Genomic DNA, 25,611 nt, shown 5'->3' on the forward strand with positions numbered 1-25,611 from the left:
ATACAACTTCAAATTCAATAGATCTATAAGTATAGCTACCACATGGTGCAAGATTGAATAGGGGGAGTGTCTCTTGGTTCAGCAAAGATATGACTTTACCGGACCCCAAAGGTTTCTGCACTTTTAGAACATAGAAAGCTACAGCACAAACAGGCCCTTCGGTCCACAAGTTGCGCTGATCACATTCCTACCTACTAGGCCTATCTATAACCCTCAATCCCATTAAATCCCATGTACTCATCCAGAAGTCTCTTAAAAGACCCCAACGAATTCGCCTCCACCACGACCAATGGCCCATTTCAGAGATTTCAAATACTCCACTCACCCACCACCCTCTGAGTGAAAAACTTACCCCTGACATCTCCTCTGTACCTGCTCCCCAGCACCTTAAACCTGTGTCCTCTCGTAGCTTCTGGTCTGCTAGCCACTACAGGCTTACAAGTTGTTAGATGAAAACTGCCTTCTCGTTTCCACAAAAGGTTGGCAATTATCTTATTTTTCCCCTTTGACTGTTCTCTGTATTTGCTGTCTGTACCCTCAGAAGATTAATATGTATGCCTCCCCAATGGTTTCAATTGTCTAAGGTATTTCCTATTAGCAGGATGATATTTTGTTCCGTTCTGTTTACAACTGCTAATCTTGCTATTGGGACTCGCATTGTGTGAAATATCTTTTGAAATGCTAGTGGCTTCTAAACTGTTTTTGTATTAAATTATGAGGTACAGTCATGACACTTCACACGTTCTTGTTCTATGTGCTACCACTTCAGTTGTACCAAGAAGGTAAAAACTGCATGGACAGGTATCAGTGGAAAGTGGCAACCTTGCATGTGCGCAGTAGCCACCAAAATGTCTTGTGGGCTGCAGTCAGCATCCAGATGGGCTGCTTGTGATTCCTGGGCTGCAGGTTGCCTACCACCGCCTTAATATCTACCCCTTTTCCCTTACAATGACCAGTACCTTCTGGTTATCCTCCCTGTCAAAGTACATTTTAAGCACATTGCATGACACACACACACACACACACACACACACACACACACACACACACACATTCTTCTATCTTGGGTATCTCCCAAATAATTTATCTCACTCGGTCTCTTTTTAATCTGATGTGGTTCACACAATCTTGCTTTTAATGGATCGTCTGACAGTACTAACATCTTCTGCCCAGCCACAAAATTATGTTCCTTTGCCCTTTTATTCTCATTTACTATATCTTTAAAGGTTCCGTCGCTAACTTTCATGTACTTCTCAATCTTTCTCTGAATTTTGTCACGTAATTCAGGAGAGCAGTTTCAGAACTTTGACTAATTTCTCCCAAATTATCTTGAGTGGTGCCCTTACTGCATGACCATTGATTAACTTGAAAGGAATCAATTCTGTTAACTCACTATGGGCATCCCTAATAAACACCACGAATAAAATTCCTCGATCTCAATCCTGTAAGAGTCTTGACCATAAGCTCTCATCATAGTCTTATGCTGTCACAGCATGGTGGCATAGTGGTTAGCACTGCTGCCTCAGTGCTAAAGACTCGGGTTCAATTCTGGCTGTGTGGAGTTTGCACTTTCTCCCAGTGTCTGCATGGGTTTAATCTGAATGCTCTGATTTCCTCCCGCAATCCAAGGATGTGCAGGTTAGGTGGACAGGCCACGCTGAATTACTCTTTAGCATCCAAGGATGTATAGGTTAGATGGATTAGCCATGATAAACGTGAGTGTTTGTGGGGATGGAGCAGAAGAATGGGCCTAGGTATGATACTTTTTCAGAGAGTTGGTGCAGATTTGCTGGCTTTTATGATGCACCACGGTGATGGCAGGCACCAGTGGAAGATCCTACTGTAAATTAGTGCCAGCATGAAACCATGTTTGGGTCACCTGTCATATTCTTCTCTTCCCTTCCACACACACAAACACATCCACTATCGAACCTTCCAGTGGGTCAGAATTCCATCCTCTATCTCTAATTTCCATCTGACCTTTTCCTACACAACTATTTGTGTGAAATATTGCATGTACTGGCTAAAACAGCAGCTTTCTTGATGTTTTTACTTTGTCTTTCATCTAAAAACATCTTAATGTTTACTACAATGCTATTACTAAATTCTTCCATAATCATAACCTCTCTTACATTTTCAAAAGTCCTGTCTAATTTTAATGTCCTAAACTATCCCAGAAGTTTTCTTATTTTCTCTTTTCCAATTCAAATCTTTATTTGATCCCTTTCTATGTCAAGCTGTTTTATTTGTAACTGATTACTACCTCCAGCTGTGACATATTAACTTGAGGCATTTTCCAGCTTTAAATGCTGGGCAAGTACTGTAACCACAGCAGTCTTGTGAAACTATGCTTTTATTTCCACCTGCAACAAATCTGCTAAGAATCAGAGCTTAGCCCTTTTCAGAGATTTCAAATACTCCATTGTCACATCTTCCACTGTCAAAAAAAGTCTTAGCAATTGCCAAAGCCATTTTGCAGGCCTACCACTTTCAAATCTCTTGACAAAAAAAGCACCTGAGCTCAGTGTTCTTCTTGTACTCATAATCTTTGGATTCATACACTCCAAGCCATTCTTAATCTATCCAAGAACTCTGCAAATTCATAATGATCCTGTAGATGTTAACTGCGATGCAAAATAAATACTAAAGGGAAACTTGGCCCAGGTATCACAACCTTTTCTTTGTTTTCCAACAAGAGAAGTTCACTGAATTCAGAAGTCACAAATTCACTTGTTATTTTAAACATTAAATTAAAATATTTATTGACAAAGGAAAATAAAACTTAAGCACACAAAACTGCACAGATAAAATTCACTTTGTAGAACATTCTTCAAATGAATCTCACTTGGTTAGACACACCTTAGGCAACACTCCCTGATAGATATTTAACTCAAAAAATTCAGAAATATTACCACAAAGCAAACCCACTACAGAGGTAGGAAAGGTATGTCACAAGATTTTTCAAACTCCCTTCCACTCTGCTGCGAAAATTCAAAACTTCAGACACAAGACTGCTTTCACAGCCTCTAAACATTTCTGGCTTAACTCAATGGCTGATTTAAACTGTACCTCTTCCAGCCCAGAGCTGTTGGTAGCAGGTGTTTCGCACATAGCTTATCTTTTAATGCAAATGTCCACCCACTGCTTGCTTGGTTATAGAAAATTCACTTGACCATACCTACTTCTAATGCCTTTAATACGAACACTCCTTCCTTGTTTCCAATCATATCGGACAATCATGCCTCCTTACTAAGTGGACCAGAACATACTGATCAAGAAAGTTCTTCCACACACACTTTACCTCTCATCCCAGTCTATGTATGTTATGAAAATTAAAGTCCCCTGTTATTACTATTATTGCATCGCTCCTTGCTATCTTTCAGCCATATGTAGTAAGAACCTTTTGTTGCAGAATACATTGTACCGCAAGATTCTTCCAGAAAATCTCGACTTCATCAATTGACGATTTATGCTTCGTTGTGTGAGAAAGTATCAACTAGTGAATTTAGAAGATGGAATAATTTTCTCTATTGTGTATCAGTGTCTTTATGAATTGTGATAGGTCCTGGTATTGATTGTGAAATGTATGTTCACATAATCCCAAAGCAAATATTAGTTTGAACACACCATCTTTGACATTCAGTTATACCATAATGACAGCTGAAGCAACGTAAGTTAACTGTGAGGTTGAATGCATTTGTGACTAGTGTAGAAGGTTGTGCATCCTTTACTACCCAACTGTATATGTGAATTAGGGCCAGGGCCATTGCTCTGTACCCTTCAACATGTGGCACAGAACGATTATTGTATATTGAACACCTGCTGCAAGGTTATTTCTAAACTCAACACGGTACTGGTTATTAGAAAAACTCAATACATGGCATAGGATTATTTATTTATCTAAATACAAGATCTAATTTCATTGTTGTGTGGCTATATGTGATGCAAAATCCCTGCATAACCATGGCAGCACAATGGTTAACACCGCTGCCTTACAGCGCCAGGGATGTGGGTTTGATTCCCGACTTAGATCACTGTTTGTGTGGATTCTGCATGTTCTCCCTGCGTCTGTGTGGTTTCCTCCCACAATCCAAAAGACATGCTGGTTAGGTGCAACGGCCATACTAAATTCTCCCTCTGTGTACCGGAACAGGCACTGGAGTGTGGCGACTAGGGGATTTTCACAGTAACTTCACTGCAGAGTTAATGTAAGCCTACTTGTGACAATAATAAACTTTCAAACTTCATGGTGCAAAGTCATTTCTGCATTTTGTTTATCATGTTACTGCATAGAAGTTGTGATTACATTATAAGATGTGCTGAATTTATGAATCAAGGTAAATGCAAATTTTTTGTTATTCTCATCTAGCCCCCATTCTGAAATGTTATCCAACTGATTTGTATGATGACTGAAATAAAAATGAAGTTTTACTTTATTGTTCAAGAAAATACTGCTTTTAAGAATTAGACAGCTCAATGCTGAGAGTTTATTGGTCATGTAAAACCTTTTATTGTATATTTTGAATACTACATGTGGATTATAACAATAAATATGAATTTTGTATGATGATGTATTGTGGGACTGGAATTCCCACCAATAAACATAAATTATTTCTCATAACCAGTGGGTAATGGGTTGACATGCGAGTTATGGAAAAGTGTGTGATTGCCATCGCCCCAAGGAAAAGGCTGTAAAAGAGAAACAGAGTTTCACCTGTACTGCTATGTAACAATAAAAGAATCTAAAACTACTTGAGGAATGTTCTCATTTATCTGCAAGCTGCATGGATACTGTGTGAAACAGGTTTGGCAGAGTCTCTTGTACACGTAGGACCAGCGCACAAAAATTCTCTTCATCTCCACTCATGATTCAAAATGCATCATATCTCATTGGCAATAAGTTAGTTATTTCAGTTCCAGATGGTGGGCTTGATTTTCTCGGCAGTGTAGCGGGATGGGAAATATTAGTGGGAGGCTATTAACACGCCGGGCACGATCTTCCCAGGCCACCTTTTTATGACATGATTGGCTGAGCGCACAGGTTTCTGACCTAGCCACTGAAGGCCCACACCAGCAGAGATCACAGATGGTCCCAGCAAATGATACCTGACATGATGGGCTTACTGGTGGGATGGAAGGCCACCAAAGGCCCCAGGAAGTTGAGGGCAGGTGGAAGCAATGCCCCTTGTGCAGTGCCAGCCTGGCACCCTGGTGGGCATGCAGCCAGAATGGGAGAGGGGTAAGGGGAACTCTGCATTAGGGGGGAGCTGATATGGCCATTGTAGGCTGGGGCCAGCAATCTGGAAGCTGACAGTTGTGGGAGAGGTGGGGGGAGTGTCTAGAGGCATAGCCAATGACCACCTAATTTCCTGCCCATTGGGCATTTCGAATTTTGGGGGGAAATCGTGCCCACATGAAAATGGAAAAAATGTCACATTTACTTGAGAAAGACTTGCAGTTATGCTGGTGCTAACATAATTCTCATACATCCCAAAGTGCTTTATAGGTCATAAATTGAGAATGAATGTTATGTATTGGCAAACAAGGCACTGAATGGTGCCCTTTAACAATGATGTAAACAATCTTTCTTAGCATATAATGACAGAGCATTAACATCTTAGCCGAAGAATTGCCCCTCCAAAAAGCTGTGACAAATGTCCTAAAATGTGGTGTGTTCCATTGAATTTATTTTACTTTAAGTTTATTTTCTTTGTTGGGGGTAGAATTCACACTCCTTATGAATGAAAACTGCAATTGCAAAGAACAGTTTACATATTGTTTTTTCATACGTCAATATATTTTGATTGTAAAGCCATGTATAAACCACTTGACACAGATTTATTTCTTTGCCTTGGAAATAATTGATAGTAAAATGGTTTTGTAATGTACAATTTGATATGTATCTTGCATTTAATAGGCATTGTTTATTAATCCATTTGAAATAACATGGAGTAGCAATGGTACAGATAAGAACTCCTGGCTCAGGCATGAGAACTTTGGATTTTCTGAGCCCAATTAAATAGAGTCTGGTGATTTCCTATTAATAAGGAAAAAACACATTTATAGATCATGCAAGTTACTGGGGAGGGGCGGGGGGGAAACTGAGGGACAGGATCTACCAACATTTTGGATAGTCAAGGTCTGATTAGAGAGAGCATGGTTTTGTGCATGGGAAATCCTATGTAAAGAATCTTTTACAGTTTTTCAAAGAGGTAACTGAGGATGGATGAAGGTAGGCCAGTAGATGTTATCTATATGGACTTTAGTAAGGCCTCTGACAAGGTGCTACAAGGCAGGCTAGTCTGGAAGGTTACATCATATGGGATCCAGGGAGATCTGGCAAATTGGATTCAAAATTGGCTCGATGGTAGGAAGCTGAGGGTAATGGTCTAAGGTTGTTTCTCGGACTGGAGGCCTGTGACTAATGGCGTCACTCAGGTCAGTGTTGGGACCCTTGTTCGTTATTTATAGAAATGATTTGGCTGTGAATGTACAAGGTTTGTGGATAGTACTAAATAAGGAGATATTGTTGATAATGAAGAAGGTTATCCAAAATTAGAGGGATCTTGATCAGTTAAGGAAGTGGGCCAAAGATTGGCAAATGGATTTCAAAACAGACAAGTGTGAGGTATTACATTTTGGAAAGTCAAACCAGGGTAGGACTTATACAGTAAATGGTAGGGCCCTGGGGAGTGTTGAGCAACAGAGGGACTTAGGAGTACAAGTTCACTGAAAGTAGCATCACAGGTTGACAGAATGGTGAAGAAGGTGCTTTCACACTGGCTTTCATCAGGACATTTAGTAAAGGGGTTGGGACATTTTGGTGCAGTTGTATAAGTCATTGATGAGGCTGCACTTGGATTATTGTGTACATTTTTGGTCGCACTGTTATAGGAAAGACATTGATAAACTGGAAAGAGTGGAGAGAAGATTTACAAGGATGTTGCCAGGACTAGTGGGCCTGAGTTATAGGGAGCAGTTGGTCAGGCTAGGGCTTTATTCCTTGGAATGTAGGAAAATGAGGGGGTGACCTTATTGAGCTGTATAAAATCATGAGGGGCATAGATAGGATGAACACGCACAGTCTTTTTCCCAGGGTAGGGGAATTGAAAACTAGAGGGCATGGGTTTAAGATGAAAGGGGAAAGATTTAAAAGGGACTTGAGGGGAATTTCTTCATACAGAGGGTGGTGTTTATATGGAATGAGCTGCCAGAGAAAGTGGTCGAGGCGGGTTCAATAGCAACATTTAAAAAGCATTTGGATAAGTACATGAATGAAAAAGGATTAGAGGGATATGGGCCAAACGCAGGCAATTGAGACTACCTGGGAGGGCACCATGGTCAGCATGGACCAGTTGGCCCTGTTTCCGTGTTGTATTACTTCATAGAATTATAGAAACCTTACAGTGCAGAAGGAGGCTACTCAGCCCATCGTGTCTGCACTGACTCCAACACAGCATCCCACCCAGGCCCTATTTCCATAACCCCACACCTTTACCCTGCTAATCCCCCTAACCTACACACTTTTGGACCCTAAGGGGCAATTTAGCATGACCAATCTACCTGACCTATGCACCTTTGGACCGTGGGAGGAAACTGAAGCACCCGGAGGAAGCTCCAGACAGCCACCTTGAATTGAACCCAGGTCCCTGGCGCTGTGAGGCAGCAGTGCTAACTGCTGTGCCAGCGTGGTGCCCTACTGCTCTGTAAGTTTGTGATTCCCTTCCTGTCACAGAATCAAGGATGTCACCTGAGTGGTTATAAAGCATTGAGAGGAGAGACCAATGTCATAATTTTCATCAGTACAATTACATAGGTAGAAAGAGGAATGAGGTTCTATAGGCAAAAGTTAGGGAGCCAGAAAGTAGCCCAGCAAGCTTTAAGTATGGAATTGAATAAACACCTGAAGCTATTGGGGAAAAAGCAAAGGAGTGGTACTAATTGAGCTGCTCTTATGCAGTACAGGCAGATACAGACATAACAGCTAATTATTATCAGCTGTTATCATTCCATGTTTTTATTAATGATGCTGATAGATGTACTATTCTTCAGGGAATTAATAAAGTTGCATGCTCAATTATTTTTTATGTATCCTTATTTTTTTTTAAATTCATTCATGGCACATGGGTGTCACTGCTGACTAGCATTTATTGCCCATCCCTAGATGCCCTTGAGAAAGTGGTGGTGACCTGCCTTCTTGATCACTGCAGTCTATGTTCTGTGGGTTGACTTACAATGCCATTAGGGAGGGATTTCCAGGATTTTGATCAGTGACTGCAAAGCAATGGCGATATATTTCCAAGTCAGGATGGTGAATGGTTTGGAAGGGAACTTGCAGGTGGTGGTGTTCCCATTTTTCTGCTGCCCTTGTCCTTCTAAATGGAAGTGGTCATGGGTTTGGAAGATGCTGTCTAAGGGTCTTTGGTGGATTACTGCAGTGCACCTTGTAGATAGTATACATTGCTGCCGCTGAACGTCAGTGGTGGAGGAGTTGAATGTTTGTAGATGTGGTGCCAATCAAGTGGGCTGCTTTGTCCCAGATGGTGTCAAGCATCTTGAGTGTTGTTGGAGCTGCATCCATCCAGGCAAGTGGAGAGTATTCCAACACACTCCTGACTTGTGCCTTGTAGATGGTGGACAGGCTCTAGGGAGTTAGGAGGTGAGTTAGTCGCCATAGTATTCGTAGTCTCTGACCTGCTCTTGTAGCCACTGCGTTTATGTGGTGAGTCTAATTGAGTTACTGGTCAGTGGTAACCCCAAGGATGCTGACAGTGAGAGATTCAATGATGGTTACACCATTGAATGTTAAGGGGCAGTGGTTAGAGTGTCTGTTATTGGTGATGGTCATTACCTAGCATTTGTGTAGTGTGAATGTCATTTGCCACTTGTCAGTCTAAGCCTGGATACTGTCCAGATTTTTATGACCCTAGAAAGCTCATGGAATAATAGAATGACAACAGATTGATGGGCCATCCAGTCTTATCTACAGGCCCTGTAGCCATAGCCCTGCAACATTTTTTCTCTGGAGTATTTATCCAATGCCACTTTGAAAGTTATTATTGAATCTGCTTTCACCATCTTTTCAGGCAGAACGTTTTGCATTATAACTCTTGCACAGAAATGTTTTCCTCATGTCACCTGCAGGTGTTTTCCCAATTACTTTTAACCTGTATCCTCTGGTTACTGACCCTTCTGCCAATGGGATATTTCTCCTTATTTACGCAATCAAAATGGTCTATAAGCAAAATCCTCCACCTTAATTTTTCACTGTTGTGTATTTTTAACAAACCTGATTTGGTCTGTTTTGCTTATAAAGTGCTTATTCTTCTATAATAAAATCAACTTGGAAAATACAAGAAAACTGTGTCAATTTGGTTAATTAATCTTAATGCAGTAATAGAGGTTTCTTTCAACCTTTGTGCAACATTATACATAAATTATCAGGTAATAGTAAATTCATGCTCTGGTAAGAGCTCACTTTTGGAAGTAGTCTTTCAGCTTCAAATAGTGAAATTCTCAGGCTGCAAAATTCACCTGCTCTGATATTTTTGTAGAGCTGTGATTTGTGGCATGCCATGACCAGTGAAAATAAGGTGGCTGAGACAAAAATTTCATTTCAGATTGTGGCATGGCTGGGTCTGGTGCACAATTTTTGTACAGGCATTCTCAGCATTTTCTCGGGGGCCCAGTTGCATTGGGAAGAAGCAACACGGTTCCAGGTAGCTCAATGTCTACAGCAGCACAGGCAACCTTCCTGACACATCAGTGCTATAGCAGAAACTCAAGAGGTCATGAGACCCATCCATGCAGAGACAGCTTACATTATGGGGGCAAATCTTAGTATGCCACAGGGCATGTGCTCCAGCAGATTACAAAATCATGTCTTGAAAGTGGCAGTTGAACTGTAGAGCTGGAACCTCCTCCCTTCTATCAGAATGATAGTAGCCATGCTCCCAAGACTGCAACTTACCATTCCTTCTGAGCCAGAGCTGACTGCTGCTTCCCAAAGTGAGATGGTGCAGTCTAAAGATTCGTACTCAGAGCCCAGAGTTGCTTGAGAGCATCTTCTAAGCCATAGAAACTAAGAGCTGAACTTGGCCATTTGGTCCTTTGAGCCTGCTCCGCCATTCAATATAATCATGGCTGATCCTTAATCTCAATGCTGTATTCCTGCTTTCTCCCCATACCCACTGTTGCCATTAAAATCTCAAAAAAATCTATCTCTTTCTTGAAGTGACCTGTCTCCACAGCTTTTTATGGCAGAAAATTCCACAAGTTCACCAGCCTGTGAATTCATTCCTCATCTCAGTCCTAAATGTGTCCTGAGACTGTCCTCTCGTTCCAGGTTCCACAAACAGAGAAAATATCCTTCCTGCATCTAGTCTATTCAGCTCTGTTAGAATTTTATACATTTCAATCAGTTCGCCTCTCAACTTTCTAAACTCTAGTAAATATAGGCCAGTCAAACCAATCTCTTCACATAGGTCAATACTGCCAATCCCAGTATCAGCCTAGTGAACCTCAACTGCACTCTGTCTATGGGAAGTATATTCTTTCTTAAGTAGGGAAACCTTGCAATACTCCAGGTGTGCTCTCACCAAAGCCTGTACAACTGAGTTAGACACCTCTACTTCTGAACTCAAATCCTCTTGCAATGAAGGTCAATATACCACTTGTCTTCCTAATTGGTTTCTGCACTTGCCTCTCCATTTTCATTGACTGGTGTATAAGGACACCTAGTTCCCTTTGTACATTCACACTCCCCAATATATCACCATTAAGTGTCCACCAGTGAGGATCAGCAACATTCCACCAGTCACACTATAGCTCCTCAGGTAACATTGCACAGCAGCATAAAGCCAGATAGGGATACTGTAAGACAGGCACTATGGAGATACATATAGGAGATTTTTTTGTATAATAGATGCATTGTGGATAAAATTGTTGTGAGGGTTTGTTAGCCCCTATTGAGTGATGTTGACTGAGGGAGCCTTTAAGATGGGGAGTTTTAAATTAATGTACAAATGATGGGTCCATGCTGACAGCAAAGCAGAGCAATCTGGTCCCTTCTGCTCCATTTGGTCACCTGGTGGCCTCTAGATCCCAGGATATGGCTGGGCCATCATTATTAGAAAATCATGGAGAACACAGCACATAACCAAAAACATGGAGACCCTGTTGCTTGTACAATAGAGGTTTTCCCCTTACCCCCAAGCAACTTGAGCAACACAATCTCTGCTTCAGGATCCCAATAGTTTGCTCCATGGTATTTTTTGCCTCCATGGCACACTGAAGGCCCTCTAGTCATGCAGTGTCACTGGTCTGCCATGTACTGTATGCCCTTGCAATACTGCTCCCCTTTGATGTTGAGGGCCCACAGAGCCACATGTGTGCTGTTGCGGGTACTCTGCACCATCAGGAAGCCAATCACCCTAGAAAACCCAAGCATGCTTTCATCCTGGTCTTCCTTCCTCGGGAAGAGAATGATAACCCATTCCTGTCAACAAACAGTTTTAAGCAATAAATGGTATGAATTTGGAATGTACTGCTTGAAAGGGTGATGTAGATACAGATTCAATAGTAGCCACCAAAAAGAAATTGGATAAATATTTGGGTGAGGAAATAATTGTAGAAATATGGAGACAAAGTGGAGATAAATTAGATTATTCTTCAAAGAGCTGATGCAGTCTCAATCAGTGATTTCATGAAACTCTAAACGTAGAATTTTGAAAATGCCTTGGGTCTATTTCTATTTCTTGTACGATTTATTGCTTGGCTTCTGTGAACACTCCTTGGATAAACTACATTAAAGATGCAGCACAAATGTGAATTGTTGTAATTTAAGATTGCAGCTGCTAAGAATGGTCACAACATGATATTTCAATCTGAGTAGATGTAGACATAGAAAATGCCTATAGTATAACACTTGTGGCTTGTTGCACCTGGCATGACTTTTTTTTATAATTCAGTTTTCTCTCCACTGAAGGCATTCACTCTTGCTGAAGTGTAATTTCATGAATGCCAATTACCCTTTGCTGGAATGCAAAGCTCTGGTGTATATTTTCTATTTTGTTTGCCAGATTTTATTACAATTAGCATATTCTTGTAAAGTTTAGTGGAATATCACTTACTGATCATTTATTTAGTCTTATACCTTGCTGCGGATGCGGAGATGGTCATATGGCACAAATTCAGGACGTTCACTTGTACTTTTTAGAACAGCATTCAGCATACAAACAGCAACTGCTGGTAAAGCAACTACAAAACTCAGTAATTTCCAAGTACGACCTGAAAAACAAACAAGAAAAATCAATTGTAGACCAAACAGAATACATGTATAGGACTGGCCATGTGCAATGCTGGCTGCACAGCTAAAAGCATTTACAATTTAGTTATTAAAAAAAATTAGAAAATATATGAAGCTATTATTAAAGACACTATAGCAGGGCAAATTCAAGGTAATTCATCAGTGAGCATAGTTTTGAGAAAGATAAATAATTTTTAACCAATTTATTGAAATTCTTTGAAGTAACATGTGCTGTGGATAAAGGATGGAAGACACAAGGTTAGTATGTAGATACATCAAGTAATTAGAAAAGCTAATAGAATATTATCGTTTATTGCGAGAGTCATTTAATACAAAAATAGGAAAGTTCTGCTTCAGTTAAATTGGATATTTGATGGGATCACATCTAAAGTACTGTGTCCACTATTGGTCTTGTTATTTCAGAAGGAAACAGTTCAGAGAAGGTCATAGAGTCATGGAGGTTTACAGTATGGAAACAGGCCATTTGGCACAGCTTGTCCATGCCACCCTTTTTTTTAAAAACCCCTAAGCTAATCCCAATTGCCCGCATTTGGCATATATCCCTCTATACCCATCATACCCATGTAACTATCTAAATGCTTTTTAAAAGATAAAATTGTATCTGCCTCTACTACTACCTCTGGCAACTTGTCCCAACCACTCACCACCTTCTGTGTGAAAAAATTGTTCCTCTGGTCACTTTTGTATCTCTCCCCTCTCACCTTAAACTTATGCCCTCTAGTTTTAGACTCCCCTACCTTTGGGAAAAGGTAATGACTATCTATCTGATCCATGCCCCTCATTATTTTATAGACCTCTATAAGACCACCTCTCAGCCTCCTACGCTTCAGAGAAAAAAATCCCAGTCTATCCAGTCACTCCTTATAATTCAATCCATCAAGTCCTGATAACATCCTAGTAAATCTTTTCTGCACTTTTTCTAGTTTAATAATATCCTTGCTATAATATGATGACCAGAATTGCACACTATTATAAGTGTGGCCTTACCAATGTCTTGTACAACTTCAACAAAAAGTCCCAACTCCTGTATTCAATGTTTTGACCGACGAAACCAAGCATGCCAAATGCCTTCTTCACCATTCTGTCCACCTGTAACTCCACTTTCAAGGAGCTATGGACATGTCCCCTTAGATCTCTTTGTTCTGTAACTCTCCCCAAAGTCCTACCATTAACTAAGTAAGTCCTGCTCTAGTTCAATCTACCAAAATGCATCACCTCACATTTGTCTAAATTAAACTCCGTTTGCCATTCGTCAGCCCACTGGCCCAATTGATCAAGATCCCATTGCAATTGGAGATAACATTCTTCACTGTCCACTATGCCACCAATCTTGGTGTCATCTGCAAACTTACTAACCATGTCTCCTATTTCTCATCCAAATCATTTATATTATAAATGACAAATAACAGTGGACCCAGCACTGATCCTTGAGGCACACAGCTGGTCACAGGCCTCCAGTTTGAAAAACAATTCTCTACAACCACCCTCTGGGTTCTGTCAAGAAGCCAATTTTGTATCCATTTAGATACCTCATCCTGGATCCTGTGAGATTTAACCTTTTGCAACAACCGTCATGTAGTACCTTGTCAAAGGCCTTGCTAAAGTTCATGTAGACAACATCAACCGCACTGCTCTCATCTACTTTCTTGATTACCCCTTCAAAAAACTCAATCAAATTTGTGAGACATGATTGTCCACTCACAAAGCCATGATGACTATTCCTAATCAGTATGTGCGTCTCTAAATGCCTGCAGATCCTGTCTCTCAAAATATCTTCCAACAATTTACCAACAACAGATGTGAGGCTCACTGGCCTGTAGTTTCCAGGCTTTTCCCTGCAGCCTTTTTTAAACAAAGGCACAACATTTGCCAATCTCCAGTCTTCAGGCACTCACCCGTGACAATCGATGATTCAAATATCTCAGCTAGGGGACCCGCAATTTCCTCCCTAGCCTCCCACAATGTCCTGGGATACACTTCACAGGTCCCGGGGATTCATCTACCTTGATGCGCTTTAAGACTTCCAGCACCTCCATCTCTGTAATATGGACACTCCTCAAGACATCACTGTTTATTTCCCTAAGTTCCCTAACATCCATGCTTTTCTCAACAGTAAATACTGATGAGAGACATTCATTTAGGATCTCACCCATCTCTTGTGGATCTGCACATAGATGATCCTGTTGATCCTTAAGAGGCCCACTCTCTCCCTTGTTACTCTTTTGCTCTTTATGTATTTGTAGAAGCTCTTTGGATTCTCTTTTGCCTTATCTGCCAAAACAATCTTGTGTCCTCTTTTTGCCCTCCTGATTTCTCTTAACTCTACTCCGACACTCCCTATACTCTTCAAGGGATTCACTGATCCCAGCTGCCTATGCATGTCATGTGCTTCTTTCTTCTTCTCGACCAGGGCCTCAATATCCCTAATCATCCAGGGTTCCCTATTTCTATCAGCCTTGCCCTTCACTCTAAGAGGAACATGTTTACCCTGAATCCTGGTTAACACACTTTTGAAAGCGTGCCACTTACCAGAAGTCCCTTTGCCTTCCCACAGACTCCCCCAATTAACTTTTGAAAGTTCTTGCCAGATACCATCAAAATTGGTTTTGCCCCAATTTAGAATTTTAACTTTGGGGCCAGACCTATCACACTCTATAGCTATCTTAAAACCAATAGAATTATGGTCACTGGTCCCAAAGTGATCCCTCACTAACACTTCTGTCATCTGCCCTTCCTTATTTCCCAAAAGCAGGTCAAGGTTTACTAGACTAATACCTGTAACTGGTGGATTGCCTTGTGAGGAAAAGTTGAATAGGCTAGGCTTGTATCTGTTAGAATTTAAAAGAATAAGAGATGACTTAATTTAAACATATAAGATCCTAAGGGGTCTTGACAGGGTGGATATGGGTAGGATACAGAGGAATCTAGAACTAGGGGGTTACAGTTTAAAAATAAGGAATTGTTCAATTAAAACAGGGCCAAGTACAATTATTTTCTTTCAGAGGATCATGAGTCTTTGGAATTGTCTTCTTCAATGGCAGTGAAGGAGAATATTGAATATTTTTAAGGCAGAGGTAGATAGATTCTAGATAAGCAAGGAGATAAAATGTTATTGGGAGTAAGTAAAAATAAGTTGTGATTACAATTATTGAATAGTAGAACAGGCTCGAAGAGCTGAGTGGTCAACTCCTGCTGCTAATTTGTATGAAACTTACTGCACACAAAATTACTCAATTGTATACTGTATGCTTGCTGTTTATTTTCAGCATACAAATACAAAGGTACATCCACTTCAAACCCATGAAATTGGGAACTTGCTTTGTAAACATTTTTTTTTAACAAAAAACAATTCAGGCTGTCTGCCATTTAAGTTTTCCATCAATTTTTATGAATTACTAAAAATCTTAAAATAATCCGTGATCAACTGAATTTATATGCAAATGAAGTTCTGATTTCTAGCACTCCAAGTGCTTCCAACATGCTTCCAATTCCAACTTGCATCACTGTACAAATGCAGTTGGTACATCATCAGCTAGCTTTAATGTAGTCACAATAGGACTCTTGAATGGGTATGTTACATGGTAAGCATTTTCAAGTGTGACATTGAGATGAACAGAAAGTGTAGTTACTGACGTTAGAAGAGACAACTAGCAGAAGTTTTGATAATAAAATCACTTTTTTTTAAACAGATAAGTTTGGCTAAGAAAGATCTCCGACAGCCTTGCGCTACTCAGGGACACGATCGCCTACGTGCAGGACAGGCAAGTGGACACGTGCCTCATCAGCCCAGACCAGGAGAAAGCGTTTGACAGAATATCGCACAGCTACATGATGGATATGCTCTCCAAAATGGGCTTTGGGGAGGGAATCCGCAATTGGATCTGGCTGCTCTACACAGACATCAGTAGCTCAGTTTCAGTCAATGGGTGGGAAACAGATAGCTTCCAAATCAGGTCTGGAATCAGACAGGGCTGCCCTCTCTCCTCCGTCCTTTTTGTGTGTTGCATTGAACCCTTTGCCAAGGCCCTCAGAAGCGACCCAGGCATCAAAGGGGTGACAATCCCAGGCAGCAGAGGCACGCAGGTCAAAACCTCCCTGTACATGACATGGCTGTCTTCTGCTCGGACCCCTCATCTGTTCGCAGGCTCCTCCAGGTCTGCGAGCAGTTCGAGCTGGCCTCGGGAGCCAAAGTCAACCAGAGTAAGAGTGAGGCCATGTTCTTTGGGAACTGGGCTGACAAATCCTTTGTCCCCTTCACTGTTAGGGCAGATTACCTGAAGGTGCTAGGGATATGGTTTGGAGCGGCAGGGGCATGCGCCAAAAACTGGGATGAGCGCATCGCGAAAGCCAGGCAGAAACTGGGCTGGTGGGAGGAACGCTCCCTCTCCATGACAGGAAAAAACCTGGTGATCCAGTGCGAGGTGCTTTCCGTGTTGTTGTACGTGGCGCAGGTGTGGCCTATCCCCAAATCCTGTGCTGCAGCAATGACGCAGGCCATCTTTAAGTTTATCTGGAGATCAAAGATGGATCACGTCTGGAGGGAGGCGATGGACAAATCTCCAGAGAACGGAGGGAAAAACATTCCCAAAGCCGCCCTCATCCTGATGGCTACCTTTGTGTGCGGCTGCATCAAGCTGTGCGTACATCCTCGGTACACTAACAGCAAGTGCCACTACTTTTTGAGGTTCTACCTGTCCCGAGTGTTGCGAAGGATGGGTCTGGCCACACTGCCACGGAATGCTCTGAGTAGCTGGATAGTACCGCAGCACCTGTCCTTCGTGGAGAAATTTTTCCGCAAACACACCTTTGACCACACGGTGATTAAGCAGTGGTCAGCGCGTAACGTCCTTGGGGCCCTGAGAGAAAAGGAGACGGCGGATCCTGTCGGATGGTTCCCTGAGCAGACTGTCAGTGTCATCTGGCAGAACGCCTCATCACCAGAACTGACAAACAAGCACCAAGATCTGGCTTGGCTGGTGGTGAGAAGGGCACTCCCCGTCAGATCCTTTATGCACGCTCGAGGTCTCAACAGCACCGCACGCTGCCCTCGAAGCGGCTGCGGGGCTGATGAGACGGTCGCACACCTCCTTGTGGAATGTGCCTTTGCAAAGAAGGTCTGGAGTGAGATGCAGTGGTATTTGTCGAGGTTCGTCCCGAGCAGCTCGATGATGCAGGACTCTGTGCTCTACAGGCTGTTTCCAGGGACGCACACCGAGACAAATATCAACTGCTGCTGGAAGGTCATCAACTCGGTGAAGGACGCACTTTGGTCCGCCCGAAACTTGATCTTCCAGCTGAAAGAACTGTCCTCGACCGAGTGTTGCAGACTGGCACATTCCAAGGTCCAGGACTACGTGCTGAGGGACACGTTGAAGCTTGGGGCAGCCGCCGCAAAAGCACAATGGGGAAAGGCCACACTATAAGGCCTTTTAACGTAGGCAGACCAAGGGCCCGGGAACTGCAGAATACCCTTGAGCTGCATAAATGTGTGCCAATCTGAGCAATAACAGCACACAGTAATTTATTGAGGCATGTATATAGATAGCTTTAAGTATTGAAATGTAATGACTGTAATTTGTATAAATCTGTAAAAATGTTTTGATTCTGCACTGTTTGCAATTCAAAGCCCTGTACATTTGCAATAGTTTATTTGAGATTTTTATGAATAAAGTACATTTTTGGAAAAAAATAAGTTTGGCTAAGATCAAGTGTAGTATCGACATGCTGTATTTGGTTGAAGTTGTTAGGTTATAATTTAGCTTCATTTGAAGCAATTTTTTAAAGCGGCATCTCGGCTTTTTGGCTAAGATGCAAATAAGATCGAGCCTTGGAGGAGGAGCCATGTGTGCTCCAATCAACTTGGATCATGTGGATCAAGCCCAAGACAAGAGGTGAGAGCCCTGTCTTGTCAGCTTGGATCGGGAATGTCTCAACTTGTTGGGACTCTGAATTGGATTTGACTTGATTGGATTGAATTGGAATAAAGAATAAAAGAAAAAAAAGCTTTCACTTCTCGGCCTTTTGGCTAAGATCAAGTGTAGTATCGACATGCTGTACTTGGTTGAAGTCATTAGGTTACATCTTAGCTTCACTTGAAGCAATTTTTTAAAGCGGCACCTCGGCCTTTTGGCTAAGATGCAAATGAGATCAAGCCTTAGAGGAGGAGCTATGACTACTCCAATCAGTTTGGATCATGAGAGCCCTGTCTTGTCAGCTTGGATCGGGAATGTCTCAACTTGTTGAGACTCTGAATTGGATTTGATTGGATTGAATTGGAATAAAAACAAAAAAAAAGCTAAACTGTTAAATTAATGTCAGTGAATATTTGCTATCAATTTTTATTCAGTTATACTTAACATGAAAACGAATACTTCAAGCTATTAAACATCTCATTGTCTTTTAACAAATGTCTTCTATGCCATACCTTTCCTTTCTTTAGAAAACAAATACAAACTACCTTATCTCAAGCAACACCACAAAAAATCTGCTAATCTATAATGTATTGAAATTATAACATGGGTTAATACATTGTTGATATCTGCTACATCAACATATATTCAGAATTCTGGTGTTAAAATTGGCTTAGCTCAAGCTTGGCTTGGACTTAATGTTTTAGCCCAGACCTGTTATGCTGAAATAATTTTTTTGTATCTAAGAATGGCAGTTTATTTGATTTCCCAACTCCATTTAATCAGCTTTTGGCAATTATTGCTCAGTTATTTTTCAAAATTATTCGAAGCCGGAGACAAATTTCAAAGGATGATTCGGATAAAGTTTATTTGAATGTTTTCTTAATTCTTAATGTTTTAATTTTTTTTTGTGTGGGCAGTACTGATCATTCATTTGTTACATGTTCAATAAAGTTCAGACATCAAGTAGAGTAGGAGGAAAAAATGAGTTTTCTTGTGCTTAATTTAGTTTTTTTGTAGAGTTAAAGTTTAATACAGTTGGAAGTCTCACAACACCAGGTTAAACTCCAACAGGTTTATTTGGTATCGTGAGTTTCAGAGCGCTGGTCCTTCATCAGGTGAGTGGAGAAGTGGGTTCACCCTACCTTTTGAAAGAATTGTTTTTCAGTATAACTATTTACAAATCCAAGAGTTAATGGAACGGTGGAGAGGTGGGGTGCAGAGATTCTGATATCTCTGTAGATGTTAATTAATAACTAAAATTGTCATATTGCACACTATTGATTGATGCTTTCTTTATAATATAATAAACATCTTGTCACGATTTAAAATTAAACTCAAAATTTGAATGGCTTGTACCTTGGAGGAGGGGCTAAATTCACTTTATGTTAAATGCTTTCGATAAAGGAATGCAAGTCATTCATTACATGAACAATGTGTGTGCTGGGAAAATCAGCCACTTTGAGCAAAGTAAAGGACTTTCACTTATATAGTGCCTTTCACAAGCTTAATATACCACACAGAGCCTTACAATCATTGAAGTGTTTTTGAAGTGTTGCTAATTTACTCAGCCAACTCCCATAAATAACAGCGTGATAACAACCAGAGATCGATTTTAGTGATGTTGAATCCATAGAATCCCTGCCATGCAGGAGATTGTTCAGCCCATTGAGTCTGCACCAACTCTCAAACATTCCACCCAAAAATCGTGTAAATAGGACTGTAGACAGGGCTTTAAACTAATTGGGGGGGGAGGGTGCGAGGGTAGGTGACATTACGGGGTCTAAAGTTAAGGAGAGGGTACAGGTAAGGGAAGAGGCCGAGGATGTCCCAATAATAAAGGGAGTAGGGGGCGTGAGTATGGTTGGTGGCGTTCTGGCAAATAGGGTCCAGGTGAAGGCTGGGATGAAGGCACTTTATCTGAATGCACGAAGCATTCGGAATAAAGTGGATGAGCTGGTGGCGCAGATCAGCACAAATGGATATGATCTGGTGGCCGTTACAGAGACGTGGCTGCAAGGTGACAGGGACTGGGAGCTGAATGTCCAGGGGTATCAAGTGTTTAGGAAGGATAGGCGAGAGGAAAAAGGGGGGGGTGTAGCTCTGCTGATTAAGGACAGCATCAGGGTGGTAGCAAGGGATGATATAGGAACCAAAGAGCAGAATGTGGAATCGTTGTGGGTGGAGTTTAGGAACAGCAAAGGGAGGAAGACGCTGGTGGGTGTCGTCTATAGGCCCCCAAATAATGATCTGGAGGTGGGGTGGGCTGTTAACGCGCAAATAAGTGCGGTGTGCAGGAATGGAACGGCAATAATTATGGGAGATTTCAATCTACATATTGATTGGTTGACCCATGTTGGACGCGGTGGGCTCGAGGAGGAGTTCTTGGAATGCTGCCGGGATAGTTTCCTTGAACAGTGTGTGTTGGAGCCAACGAGGGAGCGAGCTATCTTGGATCTGGTGCTATGTAATGAGGCGGGTAGAATTAGGGACCTTGCGGTGAAGGATCCTCTTGGGGAGAGTGATCATTGTATGGTGGAGCTTCTGGTGCAGCTGGAGGAGGAGAAAGTGGGTTCCCGGACATGCGTCCTTTGTTTGAACAGAGGGGAGTATGGTAGGATGAGAGAAGAATTGGCGAATGTTGACTGGGGGAGCGCGTTGGAAGGTAGCTCTGCTGAGGAGCAGTGGAGGATCTTTAAGGATATCTTTCTTGGTGCTCAGCAATTTATTCTGATGGTTAAAAAGGACCGTAGGAGGAGAGGTAATAAGCCGTGGATAACGAAGGAGGTGAAGGAAAGTGTTAAATTAAAAGCGGAGGCGTTTAGAGTAGCTAAGAGTAGTGGGCGAGAAGAGGATTGGGAGAGGTTTAAATGTCAACATAGATTGACAAAGAAGTTGATAAAGAAGGGTAGGAGAAACTATGAAGCTGGGCTAGCGCTTAATATAAAAAAGGATAGCAAGAGTTTTTGTAAATATATAAAAACGAAGAGGCTGGCTAGGGTGAACGTTGGACCCTTAGAGGATGAGAGGGGAAACTTACTGGTAGGGGATGGGGAAATGGCGGAGGTCTTGAATAACTTTTTTGTTTCGGTGTTCACGGAGGAAGACGTGAATAATTTGCCGGGTGTTAGAGATGGAAAGGTGGTAGGACTGGAGGGTCTCAATGACATTATTGTTACTAGAGAGGCGGTGCTCGACAGACTGGTAGGACTGATTGTGGACAAGTCCCCAGGACCGGATGGAATGCATCCGAGGGTTCTGAAAGAAATAGCGGAGGTGATAGTGGATGCCTTGGTGGTTATTTTCCAAACGTCGCTGGATTCTGGGGAAGTGCCGGAAGATTGGAAAGCGGCTAATGTTACGCCATTGTTTAAGAAGGGTGCCAGGCAAAAGGCAGGGAATTATAGGCCGGTTAGTTTAACGTCTGTTGTAGGTAAAATGTTAGAATCCGTCATCAAGGAGGAAATAGCGAGGCATCTTGAGGGGAATTGCTTGATAGAGCAGACACAGCACGGTTTCGTTAAGGGGAAGTCGTGTCTGACAAATTTACTGGAGTTCTATGAGGATGTGTCTAGGGCGGTGGATAGAGGAGAGCCGGTGGATGTGGTCTTTCTTGATTTTCAGAAGGCGTTTGACAAGGTATCTCACAAGAGGTTATTGCAGAAGGTAAGGGGGCATGGAGTTGGGGGTAGGGTGTTAGCGTGGATAGAGGATTGGTTGTCAAATAGGAGGCAGAGAGTGGGGGTTAATGGGCGCTATTCGGATTGGCGGTTGGTGACTAGTGGAGTGCCCCAGGGGTCGGTGCTGGGGCCTCAGCTATTTACCATTTATATAGATGATCTGGAGGAGGGAACCGAGTGTATGGTGTCGAAATTTGCTGAAGACAGCAAGATTGGTGGAACGGCAAATTGCGCGGAGGGTGTGGAGAGTCTGCAGAAGGATCTAGATAGGCTGGGCGAATGGGCCAGGAAATGGCAAATGGAATTTAATGTTGGCAAGTGCAAGGTGGTCCACTTTGGTAGGAATAATTGTAGGAAGGATTATTACTTACGTGGCGAAAAACTACAGCAGGCGACGATGCAAAGGGACCTCGGGGTCCTTGTGCATGCGTTGCAAAAACCCAGCCTGCAGGTGCAGCAGGTGGTCAGGAAGGCGAATGGGATGCTGGCCTTCATAGCGAGGGGGATTGAATATAAAAGTAGGGAGGTCTTGCTGCGGCTGTATAGGGCATTGGTGAGGCCGCAGCTGGAGTACTGTGTGCAGTTTTGGGCGCCGTACTTGCGCAAGGATATTCTGGCCTTGGAGGGAGTGCAGAGGAGGTTTACTAGGCTGATACCGGAGTTGAGCGGGTTGAGCTATGAGGAGAGGCTGAATAAACTAGGCTTGTACTCGTTAGAGTTTAGAAGAATGAGGGGAGATCTCATTGAGACATATAAGATGATGAATGGGATGGCTAGGATAGAGGTGGAGAGACTCTTCCTGCTCAGAAAGGACAGTAGGACTAGGGGGCACAGCTTCAAGATAAAGGGGGGGCGGTTTAGAACAGAGTTGAGGAGGAACTTCTTCACTCACAGGGTGGTGAATCTCTGGAATTCTCTGCCCGTTGAGGTGGTGGAGGCTGCCTCGCTAAATATTTTTAAGACGCGGGTTGATGGGTTTTTGATAAGCGAGGGGATTAAGGGTTATGGGGAGAGGGCGGGAAGGTGGAACTGAGCCACGACAGATCAGCCATGATCTTATTGAATGGCGGGGCAGGCTCGAAGGGCTAGATGGCCTACTCCTGCTCCTATTTCTTACGTTCTTATGTTCTAAATCCATCCTTCCATCCCATCCCTATAACCCTGCAATATGGCAAATTGATTTCACCTGCACATCTTCAGCACTAGGGGGCAATTTAGCTAGTGAGATTCACAGACTGATATAGTCTTTTTAGAAGACTGGATGGTGAGAAAGGGTAAAATGATTCTTTACAAGAAGTTAATATGGACAGTTTGCTCATATGTGAATGAAATAACAGTATTAATACAAATGAATGAATTTTAATTATATATATCAAAACACTGAATGTATTTTAATATATAAAATCTATTGTTCGTCTTAGTCAAAAACAGCAAAGCAGCAAGTTTAATGGTATGATCAGAAGGTTAGAACTATAATCTGGGAATCCATTAGTTAGCAAAAGTAGATATTAGAAAGTTTCACGTTTTTGAGACAAATGTTGTTATTTTATAGCAACATATATTGTCCAGACATAAGATGGTGTATTTCTGGGGCCCAGAAATCACATACTTTTCTGTCTTGGCAATGCGCCTATGGGAAAGGTTCATCTATCGAAAGTGTCCATAGTTACCTAGCAATTAGGAAATTAGTTTAACCACAATGGGAGGATGTCCAGATTGACTGGACTAATGAGATATCATTGTACTGAATGGCAGATTGCAATTGACTGAGATACTTTATCAAAAACTGGACTTACATGTGAACACTAAATGAAATTAATTTTTAGCTAATGAAGAGCTGTATCTTAGATAACAAAAGGTATAATCATTCGGTAATTTGGCTGAGTATCTCAGATCTTTGGAGACGTTTTACAACTCTGAACCTGACCTGTTCAACCCTTTGGAGGCCTCCGAACAGCTGTACATTTGTGTATTGTTTGTCCTGTTTGATCTTTTGTATTTTAAATAAATTTTATTAAATCTTTCGAACAGAGTCTTTGCCTTTTGCAAGGTTTTGAATAGAGTCTAAACTTTTGGACATAAATTGGCCACATTTTAAAAGTTTCCCACGACATCACCTAACCTGCTCATCTTTGGACTGTGGGAGGAAACTAGAGCACCTGGAGGAAACCCACACAAAGAGAGAACGTACAAACTCCTTACAATTGCCCAAGGCCAGAATCAAATCTGGGTCCACTGGTGCCGTGAGGCAGCTGTGCTAACCACTGTGCTGAATGAAGCATTAATTTTGATACTATAGGTTTTGTGCTCAAGTCTATGCAGTGCAAATGAACCCATGATCTGACTCAGAGGCAAGATCAGGTGAAGAACAGGGATCAGTTAATAACATGTAGTATAATGTACGGAAGATATTACATTTGGTATAACTCAATAGTTCACGTTGAAAGAAACAAAAAGGAAAATTGAATCACATCAGGTACAGGCAGGTCATTCCTTTCCCCTAATTAATACGTGTTCACTTTGTGCATCGTACAGTGGCACAATGTGTTAGCACTGCTGCCTCACACCGCTAGTGACCTGGGTTCAATTCTCCAGCTCAGGTCTCTGTGTGTATGTGGAGTTTGCATGTTCTCCCTGTGTCTGCATGGGTTTCCTCCCACAGTCCAAAGATGTGCTGGTTAGGTGAATTGGCTATGCAAAATTCTCCCTCAGTGTACCCAAATAGGTGCCAGAGTGTGGCAACCAGGAGATTTTCACTTGAACTTCATTGCAGTGTTAATGTAATCCTACATGTGACTAATAAACTTATAAATATTATTCCACCATATGTCTGATCTTTCTTCTTGGCAGTCAATGTCAAGATCTAGCAAATGTTATAATGTTTTATCAAGAACATCTTGCGAATTTTAATCACATGATGGGGGGTGCGTTTGTGCGGAAACCATTTTCATTAAGACAGCATGGTGGTTGCCTCACAGAACCAGGGACCTGCGTTTGATACCAGTCTTGGGTAACTGTGTGGGGTTTTCCCCATATCTGCACGGATTTCCTGCAGGTGTTCCAGTTTCCTTCCAAAGTCCAAAAATATGCAGGTTAGCTGGATTAACTATGCTAAATTGACCTGGCGTCCCAAGGTATACAGCTTTAATGAGGTAAATACGTGGAGTCATGGGGAAGGGGCAGGAGTGGGCCTTGGCAGTATGTTCTGTCCCGAAATGCGTGCAGACTCGATGGAACAAATAGCCTCCTTCTACCCTGTAGGGATACCATGATTCAGATGCTGGTCCAAAGCATGTAAACGAGGTTGGAAGTCCTAATCTTAGGGGTCAACCCCAACCGATTCCCCAAACCACCCCTTCCTCTCGCCTAGCAGCCGTTTTATTTCAATCTTGGCGCGCGGACTGCCGCACGAGGCATTCCCGCTAACGGTCACTTTTCAAACGCTGCTGCATTTTAAAGCGCGTGCCTCTCTCGAGTACTGCGACGTTCAATGCCCACTCCCTTCCCTCTACCTCCACATCGGATCATTTTAATTTTAGTGTGGTGATTATTCATCGCTTGGTGTGTTTTTCATTTAATTGTACCTGCATGCTGCCCGTGTGCCTGGCTGGCTGCTGCCAAGACCCTGCTAACTTTCATCCCGCTTGCGCCCAGTCTTCGTGCCATCTTCTTTGGGAGCGATTACTCAACCAGC

General features: G+C 42.2%; 1 protein-coding gene and 1 pseudogene across 1 annotated transcript; one reads left to right on the forward strand and one right to left on the reverse strand.

Annotated features, from left to right (window-relative positions):
- Positions 1–1,028: 1,028 nt before the first annotated feature.
- Positions 1,029–25,608, reverse strand: LOC145343891 (cytochrome c oxidase subunit 6A1, mitochondrial-like). Its single transcript, XM_080190379.1, has 3 exons — positions 25,502–25,608; positions 12,155–12,288; positions 1,029–4,689 (listed from the first exon to the last, which is right to left on the reverse strand). The coding sequence occupies exons 1-3, from the start codon at positions 25,581–25,583 to the stop codon at positions 4,609–4,611; spliced, it is 297 nt and encodes a 98-aa protein (XP_080046505.1). The 5' UTR covers positions 25,584–25,608; the 3' UTR covers positions 1,029–4,608.
- Positions 18,334–18,485, forward strand: LOC145344600 (U2 spliceosomal RNA; annotated as a pseudogene).
- Positions 25,609–25,611: the final 3 nt, after the last annotated feature.

Source organism: Carcharhinus amblyrhynchos, chromosome 6, assembly GCF_965287045.1.
Source record: "Carcharhinus amblyrhynchos chromosome 6, sCarAmb.v2.hapA, whole genome shotgun sequence".
NCBI classification, from domain to species: domain Eukaryota; kingdom Metazoa; phylum Chordata; class Chondrichthyes; order Carcharhiniformes; family Carcharhinidae; genus Carcharhinus; species Carcharhinus amblyrhynchos.